Below are 12,863 nucleotides of genomic sequence, written 5' to 3'. Positions count from 1 at the left end.
TAAACATATGTAAGGAGGAGCTTAAAATAATTTGAAGAAGTTATATAAAATATTGCCAAAGCTCAAGGAGATGTTAAATCTAGTGGACAAATATTTAAACAAATCTTTCTTTCTAAGTAGCCTGTAAACGTAACTAGTTGGAATAACTTATCTTGAAAATATATTCTCACTTGTTAAAACATCATGGCTATTTAATCAACATAGGTTTATGCTTGTTGCTCTGTCACATGTTCTGAAATGACTGAATCCACTTTCCACAACTGTGACCTCAAAGGAAATGCTCTACTAAAGTCAAGTCAATGGAGTTTTAAAATAAAGTCTACCAAGAGTCACAATGTCTATTTTTAAAGTAGTCAACCTACTTCTGAGAGCCACGCACAAAACAGAAAATAAACACACTTTAAATCTGTTACACGGTGAAATGTTTGTGGAATGCAATTTTCATGATTATTTTTTCAGTGCATTAAGACTGGGGCCCATCATGGGGAGGGGGCAATGGGGAGGGATTGCATTGGGAGTTATACCTGATGTAAATGACGAGTTCATGGGTGCTGACGAGTTGATGGGAGCAGCACACCAACATGGCACAAGTATACATATGTAACAAACCTGCATGTTATGCACATGTACCCTAGAACTTAAAGTATAATAATAAAACAAAACAAAACAAAACAAAAAAGAATTGCTTTTCAGGAAATATCACTTCTCTCCAAGTGCCTTTTGACTATACCAAAGAGTGCTTTTTAACACCTAACTGCAATTCACTCAGATTTTTATTTAGATAGTTAATTACTGTAAGATCATACTTCAGTGAAAATGACCAAATGTAATATTATTGATAGTTCATTCTCCTGCTGTTGGTATTTCACCTCTTGAAAAATCACATTATTTGGTGCATGTGAAATAATGTTACATTAATTTCTTTGTTCTTTCACAAAGCAAAATATTTATAGTAAAACTGCAATGCACTAACCATGCTGTGGGAATGAAAAAACTGATAAAACATTTCCTCTCCTCAAGGAGCTTACACATTACAGGAGGTATGTGTATACACAGGTAACAAGCAGGTACTTAGATAAATTATAAGAGGGAGAAGTGTTGAAAGACACCAATAGTGTGAGGATCCAAAACTTGATCTTTGAAACTTTCTTATTCTTTTTAATAGTCTCTCCTCTATTCAGCTTCTGTTATGAACTTGATGCACATAAATCTAAGATATTACACAGACACACACACACACACACACAACCACATCTGCACATATATATCTATGCATATAGGCACACATATATTTGTATGTATTGATTTAGAAATATGAGTAGATTTCTGCTAGGTCTATCACCTGCTTTCCAGTTTTTCTTTTTCTTTTTAAAATAATTTCTGATTTTATTATAGATTCAGGGGGTCCAAGTGCAGGATTGTTACATGGGTATATTATGTGATGCTAAGAATTGGGGTATGGATGACCATGTTGCCCAGTAGAAAGCATAGTATCTGATGGGTAGTTTTTCAGTTCATTCCCCTCTCCTCTTCTGCCCTCTCCAGTAGTCCCCAGTGTCTGTAGTTCTCATTTTTATGTTCACCTGTACTCAATGTTTAGCTCTCATTTATAGATGAGAACATGTGGTATTTGGTTTTTCTGTTCCTCTGTTAATTCACTTAGGATGATGGCCTCCAGATGAATCCATGTTGCTGCAAAGGACATCATTTCATTCTTTTTCATGGCTGTATAGTACGCCATGGTGTATAGGTACCACATTTTCTTTATCTGATCCACTGCTGATGGGCACCTAGGCTGGATGAACATATGTGTGCATGTGTCTTTTTGGTAGAACAACTTCTTTTCCTTTGGGTATATACTCAATAATGGGATTGCTGGGTTGAATGGTAGTTCTGTTTAAGCTGTTTGAGAGATCTCCAAACTGCTTTCCACAGTGGCCAAACAATTTACATTCCCACCATTAGTGCATAAGCATTCCCTTTTCTCTGCAGCCCTGCCAGCGTCTGTTATTCTTTTTAATCTTTTTTATAACAGGTCAGACTGACAGGTGTGAGATGGTATGTCACTGCAGTTTTGATTTGCATTTATCTGATGATTAGTGATGATGAGTATTTTTTCATATGCTTTTTGGCTGCTTGTCTTTTTTCTTTCTTTTTTTTTTTTTTTTGAGAAATGTCTGTTCATGTTCTTTTGCCCAATTTTAGATGGGATTATGTTTTTTGCTTGTTGAGTTGTTCAAGTATCTTTTAAATTCTGGATGTTAGATTTCTGTTGGATGCATAGTTTGCAGATATTTTCTCCAATACTGTGGGTTGTCTTTTTAACTCTCCTATTTCTTTTTCTGTACAAAAGCTCTTTTGTTTAATTAGGTCTCACTTGTCAATTTTTTTGTTGAAATTGCTTTTGGGGACTTACTCATAAATTCGTTGCCAAAGCAAATGTTGAGAAGGAAGAGTCTTTTCTCATGGTTATCACTGCCCTAGGCCCATGGCAAGTACTGCCTGGCTACTGCTGATGTTCACACAAGATCCAATGGCTGTTTAGTCAGCTTATGGTAAATGCTGCCAGGCCTGGCTCTCTCCTTTCAGGAATGGGCCCCCATCTGGCCCAGGATGAGTCCAGACGTGCCGTTTAGGAGCCAAGGCCTGGAGTCAGGGACCTCAGGAACCAACTCTGTGCTCTGCCCCACGGTGGCTGAGCTGGTGCCCAACCTGCAAGGCAAAGTCCCCTTTACTCTTCACTGTGCTTTCCTCAGGTAGAAGGAATATCTCACCATGGCCACCACTGGGGGGATGTTTGGGTTTCACCTGAAACCAGCATGGCCCTGGATGTCACCCAAGGCTTCCTGGCTACTCCTTATGTTCATTTAAGGCCCAAGGGCCCTTTAGACAGTGGGTGATGAATCCTGCCAGGATTGAGTCCTTCCCTTCAAGTCAGTGGGTTTCCTTCTGGCCCAGAAATGTTGTCCAGAGGCAAAACCTGAAATGGGGGCCTCAGGACTCTGCCTGGTGCCCTAGTCTACTGTGGTAAGCTAGTATCCAAGTTGTAAGACAAAGTCCTCTTTACTCTCTCCTCTCCTCTCCTGAAGCAGAGGAAAGGAGTCTGTCCTGGAGCTGTGAGCTGTACTGCTAGAGATTGAAGGAGGAGTGGTTCAAGTATTCCCTTGGCCACCCTGGCTGGTGTCTCACTAGGTTGCATGACACAAAGTCCACTGCCTCCAAAGCTCAGCATAGCACAAGGACTAGCCAAGAAATTCCAAGTCCTTGTGACCTAGACTGCCTTTCAAATTTATATGGGATCCCAAAGCACTTTAGCCTGCAGTTGGGAAGCTACCAGAAATTCCCCTCTGGCTAGGGCTGGTCTAAATGCTCTCTATGTGTACCAGCTGAATTTTGCCCTGTGTTGCATTCTGCTATGACAGGCAGCACTAAGTTCCAATGCAAAGTCCCATAGTCACTGTGTTCTCCCTCCCCTAAGCACATAGATTCTCTCTGTGCCACGTGGCCACTGCTGGGGGATGGGGGAAGAGAGGTATCAGCAATTCAAGACTGTCTCTCCTACCCTCTTCAGTGCCTCTTTCCTTAATATAATGTTAAAACCAAGTACTGTGATCATTCATCTGATTTTTGGTTCTTATGGAGGTGCTTTCTTATATGGATTGTTGTTAAATTTCATGCTCCTATGGGGGGACAATCACTGGAAGGTTCTATTTGGATATTTTCCTCCATTTGTCCCACTTTTTTCCTTTGTTTACAAACATATTTTAACTCTTTTTAAAAAAAATTGTGTAAATTTATGGGGTACAAGTTTAATTTTCATACACAGATAGATTGTGTAGTGGTGAAGTCGGCACTTTTAGGGTATCCATTACCCAAATCTTTTCCTTAACCTAGCAAAGATAGGAGGTGGGTGGCGTATGCCACAAATCAAATGCTTATGCAAAGAAATAAAGGGATATATATATATGTAAATCAAATGACATAATTACAAATACTTAATAGAAACTGAGATAAGGTTTTCCTTAGAAGACAGTTTTCTCTACAATTTATTTCTTGTGTCCTGTGTAGCATGTATGAGTCACATTACATTTTGCTGGTATCTGTTTATGCCCTAGTTCTACTGAGTTTACTAAAACCACAGAAAAATGTGATACAATAATAAAGGTAGAAAAATCCTATGTAGTAAATATCTATAAAAATTGATGATTTACTTTCTCTAAAAGTATTCAGAACTGGCCTGCTAATTTTATTAAAAAATACTTTTAAAAAACTTCAGAAAACATTCTGGCTAACATGGTGAAACCCCGTCTCCACTAAAAAAAAAAAAAAAAAAAACAAAAAACTAGCCGGGCGAGGTGGCAGGCGCCCGTAATCCCAGCTACTCCGGAAGCTGAGGCAGGAGAATGGCGTGAACCCGGGAGGCGGAGCTTGCAGTGAGCCAAGATCGCGCCACTGCACTCCAGCCTGGGTGACAGAGCGAGACTCTGTTTCAAAAAAAAATAAAAAAATAAAAAATTTAAAAAATTCAGAACAGTAGCACCAAATTATAATGGTTTCTTTTTTAAAAAATTACAATGCCAACCGGGCATGGTGGCTCACGCCTGTAATCCCAGCACTTTGGGAGACCAAGGTGGGCGGATCAGCTGAGGTTGGGAGTTTGAGACCAGCCTGACCAACATGGAGAAACCCCATCTCTACTAAAAAAAAAAAAAAAAAAATACAAAATTAGCCAGGTGTGGTGGTGCATGCCTGTAATCCCAGCTACTGAGGCAGGAGAATCACTTGAACCCAGGAGGCAGAGGTTGCAGTGAGCTGAGATCGCACCATTGCACTCCAGCCTGGGCAACAAGAGTGAAACTCTGTCTCAAGAAGAAAAAAAAAAAAAAATATATATATATATATAAAATACCTTTCTATAGTATAAGTGGAATTTTCCTACCAATAGAAAACCTAAGATCGATTGCTTTCAAATCATTTAAATAATTATAATAAGGACAGGTGTTTTAGTGACACTAATTTTACTTCTTTATTTTTCTTTCATCTGAAATATGCAAATATGGGGTGAATTAGAACACAGTTTAGTTGGTTGGGAACTTGCTAGGATATTTGTCTCATATATTTTCAAATGTCTTGAGTGCATATGCTTTCTGGGGCTCTATTTCGTTAAATTAACTCTCTTACCACATGTACTAGTTTCTATAACTTCTACATGATGCTCACAAAGAGGGATACAGTTTGCAGAAGACTCAGTGCTGAGCTGTCACTTCTTTATCCTCATCAAGCAGTTATTACTCTGGGCCTAATCCTGCCATGTAAGGCACTTTGCTTGGGAAGCACCAGGGATATGAAGAGTTATAAGGAAAAAGTGACATGTTGATTTGCAGTTTAGGTAAAAAGTGCTACAGGAGTTCTGAAGAGGATGTGATCACGTGGCTTTAATGAAGAGAGAGTTGAAATGGTCTCCAATGGTAGGATCTAAATGAGCAGAACAGAAAAGGCACAATTTGTAGAGGAACGAGAGACTTCTGACATTGGGGAATAAGTGTTCTGTGGGCAAGTGCCCAGCAGCAAATACTTTGATCTGGGTGGAACTAGAGCATAGAAGACATGGGAGAAGACAGATTCAGGGCCAGATCATGGAAGGCACTCAGAGAGCTCCCAGAGGCTGGACTCCTCTTGGACAATGAGAAGTCATGGACAATATCTAGGGCTGAGAAGTATACAACATGATATTTCCAACTGGAAGGTTATAAAGAAGAGCCGCATAGGGCATACGGTACAAAGGGACGTGGACGTGTGATGGCAGAAGGTCCATAGGAGATTACTTTACAATAGTATAGAGGGGAGTCAAGACTGGAATGGTGGCAAGGAAATGAGAAAGAAGAATGGTATTAAAGGCATAGAGAAAGATAAATCAGTAGGCCTGGCTAGCTGACTTAGTGTTATGGGAGAGAGAAAAGAAGAAGTTAAGAGACCTAAATTTGGGGGCTAATTTTTTACTCATCTTTATTTTAGAAACCTATTAATTTGGAGTTTATAGCCCAACCTCTCTCCCCTTTTCTTTCAGATGAACTCATCGCCATAGCCTCCCATGCTTAGCCCATGAGTTCCTGCAATTCCTTCCTAGGAAATCCAGAATCAGGCCTGACAGCTAGAGAAAGGGTGGTTGCGCTCTGAGGTGTTGGCAGTAGCCATTTTCTTCCATTTGAACGAGAAACCTGGAAAGACTGCTTTACAATAAGAGAAAAAAAAAGAGAAGGCAGAAATAAAAAAGTTAAGAGACGAAAAATAAAGGCTAAGTCTGGATTCCCTGTTACACCCTGGTCTCTGCTTTCATGTGTTCCTAGAGGCAACTACATCCCTCCTCTTGAATTGGGTAGGATGTCCCTAAAATGCAGCAATACCTTCCTCCTTTGATTAAATTAGCTTGGCAGGGTTATTGCTACTTGTAGCCAAAATGGTCCAAACTTAAATATTCCTCAGCATAAACTCTTCATCGTCGGTCAGTTGGTGCTCTACTCTCTGAACACTTCAGCACGTTACTGACATTTTACATTGTTATGATATTTTTTCATCTAGAATGTCTTTCCCTTCCCTTTGCTGACTCTGCCTATGTAAATCCTGACTATCCTTTCTTTCTTCCATCTGTCTTTATTAAGCAGTTTCTGAATGAATCCATAATATCTGTAAATTACAGTGTTATATTTTCCCACTTGAAGTCCTTGATTTTAGTGAACTCATTGGAAGAATACTTAAAACTTACACAAATAGAGTAGAAGCATGAGGATGGTAATGGACAAAGAATTTATGCTCTCAAATCTATGAATGTAAGCAAATTCAATTAGACAATAGTCTACTTGGCTACTAATACCATTGACTTTAAGATTGTTAAAGTCAGTGTTCAGAGAGGTATCAGTAGGCCATTTGGCCAATGTGGACATTTTATATGAGGAATTATATTAGTTAGGAAATAGAAGAATAGCTTTTTATAAGTAATGCATGATACATTATTGCATAAGTGCTAAAAATTCAATTCTGTAGATATCCATGGAACGTCCTACAGCTTAGTGAGAGACAGATCTAGAACCTGCCAATGCTGTCTGACTCAAAGTCAGATTGGAAAGCTTTTTCCATTGCTATTTCACGAAATAAGAAATGTATCAATTTTCAAATGCGACAAAAATATTCCGTTTTATCTCTTCAAATAATTTTAAAAAGATAGTGTATTTTAAAAAGATAGTGTATTTTAAAACATTAGCCATTAAAATAGTCATATACTCAAAGAACCATCTTGAACCTAACGCCCAAGATAAATTATTTAACAAATTAAAAAAAAATCAATCAATAAACTGCTATTCTTTTTTGAGACAACACTGAATATCTCTCATAAAAGCTTCTTTTTGCCTTTAGAAATGAGAAAATCAATCTGCTATCCTGTGAAATCTCACATAAATTCAGAATACAATGGAGTATTCCTTCAGTAATCATAGTGTTTAGACTGGTGACTTACAATGCCTCAGGAGGGAAAAAAAATTGCCTGATGAAAGCAATAAGAAAATGTCTAATAAATGGATGGATATTTAATGAGCAAGATAAAATGCCAAGAAATAGCAAGTGTCTCTTTCTGTCCCATTCAAAAGAATATTCCTAAAACCCCAAACGGTCACACCAGATTGCATGAGTAACACTGGTTAGTGTAATGCTATTGTATGAAAAATCTGTTGCTAAGCAGGGCAAAAATATGGTTTACATGAAAATGAAATGATCTCTGGTGAATACTGAAAGAAAGTAACAATTTCCATAACCAGAAAAAGAATTTTTACATCACTCCATTTCAACTGCTATAAAACCCCGAGTTGCTTTGACAATTGCTTTTCCCTGCTTTGCTGCTTTTATATCATCCTCATGTCTGCAGCTTTCCATTTACTATATGACAGGGCTTTTGGTTTTTGTTTCTGAGTGTGTTTTTTCCCCCTAAAGCCTAGGCAGAAAATACCAACGTGCTATATGGTTTCTAGGGGCCCACCTTGCAATGTTCATAAAATACATTTTTGGTGCCCCTCTTATAAAAGTCCAATTGGCTTTCCTCCCAGTGCAACAGCTGAAAATATAAACAGAGAAGGCCCCATTAATAGTAATTGTAAATGTTGTACTTATTTAGATTTATGGAGCCTGCTGCCATATCCTGTTTGTTATACTGGGAACAGAGCATGCAGCGGCTTCGGTGAGGGGAGGGAAACACACTTACCTGCATCACAATAAGGAGGTCAAAGACCAAGATAAAAGAAGCAAGGAATGCTCTGGAAACTTCATCACTGGGCAAAAATCCCCGATTCAGCTTGTCCCAGCTGATCCAGTCCGTTGTAATCACAAGTACAACCACAGACGTCAGAGTAAAAAGAACTGTCCTGTAAAGAACGAGACACTCATTAAAGAACATAAGGCATAAAATATAGATACTAGAGAGTGCATGTTATCTGTGTTGTATTAAATGTCCGCCCCTTGGTAAGTACCTACCCTAAGGTATACAAGCCAAAAGGAAGATAAAAAAGGTTGGCTGGGCATGGTGGCTCATGCTTGTAGTCCCAGCACTTTGGGAGCCCAAGGCGGGCAGATCACCTGAGGTCAGGAGTTCGAGACCAGCCTGGCCAACATGGTGAAGCCCTGTCTCTACTAAAAATACAAAAAAAATTAGCCAAATGGAGTGGTGTGCACCTGTAGTCCCAGCTACTTGGGAGGCTGAGGCTGGAGAATCGCTTGAACCTGGGAGATGGAGGTTGTAGTGAGCCCAGATTGCGCCACTGTGCTCCAGTCTGTGTGACAGAGAGAGATTCCATCTCAAAAAAAAAAAAAAAAAAAAAAAAAAAAAAAGAATTAAATGCCTTCTTTGAAAAGCAATTAGGAAAAATTATAATAGCATGTCTTCCAAGATTTTCCCTAAAGAACATTAAGATAATAATTATGGAACAAATAATTAACAACAATTTTAAAAATGACTTTGGTTAGTGCAGTAAGTGTCCCAAGAAAACACTGTGTGTAGCTCTTAGTAAACCTGTACATTGTTTACCAAGCATAGTGGACATGCAATGTAAGAAGATAAGGCAGACAGTGAATGGGTGAGGAAATCTTTGGATTCCATTATCCTTCTACAAAAGGGAGGGATAGTTACACCAGACTCATCACCATCTCCAAGACTTGATAAGCTCCATACAGGGACCACCTCTAAAAGCCAATAATGTAGCTTGTTCTCATAGGACATATATCATCCATGGCTTGTGGTCCAGTGACCTCTCTCCATGTCAGAGCACCTACTCCCTGCTATAAGATACTAGGAGCCTGACATTTTCTCTTATCTATCTTTTTAGCCCCCATAAAATCTTGCATAAGTATACACAGATGGAGTTCAATGAGGCTTAGTTGAAAATAAAGCATTTTTAAAAATCAGAAAATTACTCAAATTAGTCTTTAATGCTGACTTTTAAAGTAGATCTGAAATGCGTGTGATGAAAATTTAATCTGCCAGAGAATTGTCCATAATGTAGTCAAGCCTGTGCTTTTCAGGGCTACATTGATGGCTAGATATTGTTTAGAATTATAAGAAGAAAAAAACCAATTATTTGAAATTAACTTAATCAGATAAAAATGCAAGAAAGAAAAAGGAAATAAAGGAAAACAGAAGAAAAAACATAGAGGTGAAATAACATTGTAGAACACATACCCATTTTGGCAATTAACAAAACTGTTTTTGCCCTCTAATGTCTTATAATAATTGAAATTCATAAAAAATAATATGAATCTTCATAGAATTCTCTTCTCAATTGTACATAGTATAAACCCTTAAACCAAAAATTTGGTTTTCCTTTTCATAATTTCTTATTTGAAGCAAGTTATACTTTGATACAATGGATATAAAGAAATGTTTCTTATATTTTTTCTCCTCATGAATGGAAAGATATATTATTTTCCAAAATTTTAGAAAATAAACATTCCTATTAAAACTCATTATTTTATTAAAATTGCAAACTTTCAAAAGAATTTGACTCATGACCTCTAAAATAAAAAGTACAGACTGTCTCCTGCTATGGTATAGAGTAACTCTGACCACAGAAATTCAAAGGAATTAAATAAGTATGGGAGAAGTTCTAACTAATTATTATAACTCAATAGATAGAAATTGCATAGAAATTGCAAGTATTATATAATAAGAATAGTGGGACTTAAGCAAAATTTTCTCCAGGTTAAGTCTATGTGTTTTTTATTTTGTTTTCTTGAGCTTGAGAAACCTCAAACAACTCTGAATGAAATCACCACAATTTCTCTTTTCAAGAAGGACTATAACAACCTCAATGAAGAATAAATATTGATTATTATTCAAAGTTTTTTGGGTAATAAGGCTATTTTCTCATCATTCTTGGTTTTTCAAGTGCATTTCCCACAAGGATGCTACAAATATATACACTTTACAGGATGCACTCATATGGCTGTATAGGTTGGTAAGTAGTTGGGGCCCCAATTTTCTCATGTCCCACTTTCTTTGCCTCCCCAACCTCCTTCACAGAGTGTCTCACCTCCCTGTTATCCAGCACTGCCTGGTTAACCTCTGGTGAAACAAGGGTACTCTAGTACCTCACTCTAGTTCTATCGCCAGTATGTAATCTGTTGTTCAGAGCCTGTAGTCCACAGGCTCTGTGATATTTTTAATATCATTACTGCATTTTCACCTGGAACTTCCTTTAGTAAAGACAGTTGATTAAGAAGAATTAATACTCTAATGTTACTTCATAGGTCTAAAAATGTAAACTGATACTGTAAAATTAAATATTTATTCAGAGGCACATTTTTAGGTGTGAAAGTCTAGGAGTTTGGAATAAGTGTCTGCTGAGCAATTGAAACCTCATCTATTACAATATTTATAAAGGAACTATTCTAGGAGTCAGCAAGATAGCAGACTAGGAGATCCTTACTCATATCCTCCCACAGAACAATAATTTGGCAGCTATTTATGGACAAAAGTGCCTTTTTCTAGCTTTAGGATTCAGATACGAAGTCCAAGACTGATCAGGGCTGTCTGAGAGGGCAGGCCTGTACCCAGTCCCCAGGCTTATGGACAGTGGTCCTGGATACAGACCCAGAAACAGCCTCATCCCCCTATGAACTTGGCTACAGCTCCATTTGGCCTTCATCCTGCCACCAGAATCATCCACCAAGGAATGAGGGAGGAGTCATGCCCACATGCACTTTGTACAACAGACCTGCTGATCTCAGCCCCAGCTGTGGACCCTAAAGAGGCCCTGTAATTCAGCTCTAGCCATTCTCACCTGTAGTCTGAGAGCATTTCTGCCCACACAGGGACCTGCCAGGAGATACGCCCATTCATGTCCTGGTGGCATTCCCACCAACTTTGGTCCCACTGTAGATGCTGAAAAAGCCCTTTAACTTTGTTCCAGCTTCTCTCAGCTGTGATCTGAGAGCAGTTCTGCCCACCAAGGGACTTTATAGAAAACATGCTCATCCATGCTCCCAGAAATGGGCCTCAGGCTGAATATAGATCATGTGGTAGACCTGTGACCCAGCTCCAGCCCTGCTCGCCTGTAGTCAGGGGCAATCTTTTCCAGTCAAGAACCTGGCAGGAGGTACATTTGTCTGTGACCCTGGAGAGTGATCTAAAATCACTGAACTCAGCTGTGGACCCTGAAGCACCCCCTGTAACTCAGTTCTAGCCCCTCTCAACCATAGTCCAGGACCAGTTCTGCCTGACCAGGGATCCACCTAGTGACCCAGTGGGAGCCCTCCTAAGAACCTGGAGAGAAAGACATCGAATAGCATACCTGGTAACAGGTCGACCATCTGTGGAGCCAACTGTAGAATCTAAAGCACACCCTTGCCCTAGTGTCAGTTCTACTGCCCAAAGTCCAATCCGTCTTGAGACCAGACAGCATTCATATACACTCGTGCTCCTTGTAAGAACCAGCAAAAGTCATGTGACCCAGTTAAAATTCCAGTCAACTGTGATCCCACAAGAAATCCTAACAGGCTGGGAACACTATAGGAGAAGATCCATATCCACCAAAGCCAATCTGTAAAGACTTGAACAGGTATTTGTTCCTTCAAATGCAGACACAAATGCAAAGCTACACAGATAATAGAATCAGATAAACAAGACACCATAAAAGGAAAGTATTAAGTGCCAGTAACAACCCCAAAGAAATTGAGATCTATGAACTGTCTGACAGAGAATTCAAAACAATCATATTAAAGAAGATCAATGGGATGGAAAAGGAAACAGACAACTAAATGAAATCAGAAAAAGAATGCATGAACAAAATTAGAAGTTAATAAAAAACAGAAACCATTAAAAAAAAAAACCCAGAAATCCTGGATTGAAGAATACAATAACAGAACTGAAAAAATTCAAAAGAGAGTTATAATATCATATTTAATCACGCAGAAAAAAAATATCAAACTTAAAGACAGGTCACATGAAATTAGCCAGTTACAGGAATGACAATGAAAAAAGAGTAAAGACAGTATACTAGGCCAAGTGGCTCATGCCTGTAATCCCAGCACTTTGGGAGGTCAAGGCAGGTGGATTGCTTGAGGTCAGGAGTTCGAGACCAGCTTGGGCAACACAGTGAAACCCTATCTCTTAAAAAAGAAAAAAAGAAAAATCAGCCAGGCATAGTGGCCTGCACCTGTAGTCCCAGCTACTTGGGAGGCTGAGGCAGGAGAATCACTTGAACCCATGAGGCAAAGGTTGCAGTGAGCCAAGATCACACCACTGAACTCCAGTCTGGGTGACAGAGCAAGACTCTCTCTCAAAAAAATAAATAAAGACAATATATATAGAAAGAGAGAATACTAAC

The 12,863-nt window shown here is 38.8% G+C and overlaps 1 protein-coding gene across 4 annotated transcripts in view; it reads right to left on the bottom strand.

Annotated features, from left to right (window-relative positions):
- Nucleotides 1–12,863, bottom strand: part of TMEM117 (transmembrane protein 117) — a 562,924-nt gene that overhangs the window by 84,608 nt on the left and 465,453 nt on the right. For all 4 annotated transcript variants that reach the window (XM_026454634.1, XM_026454635.1, XM_023182825.1 and 1 more), the window contains one exon: nucleotides 8,249–8,408. In XM_026454634.1, the coding sequence (XP_026310419.1) occupies nucleotides 8,249–8,408 (160 nt within the window). The remainder of the gene's footprint in view (nucleotides 1–8,248; nucleotides 8,409–12,863) is intronic.

This window comes from Piliocolobus tephrosceles, chromosome 10 (genome assembly GCF_002776525.5).
Source record: "Piliocolobus tephrosceles isolate RC106 chromosome 10, ASM277652v3, whole genome shotgun sequence".
Lineage (NCBI taxonomy): Eukaryota > Metazoa > Chordata > Mammalia > Primates > Cercopithecidae > Piliocolobus > Piliocolobus tephrosceles.
This window is presented reverse-complemented; position numbering and strand designations above follow the sequence as displayed.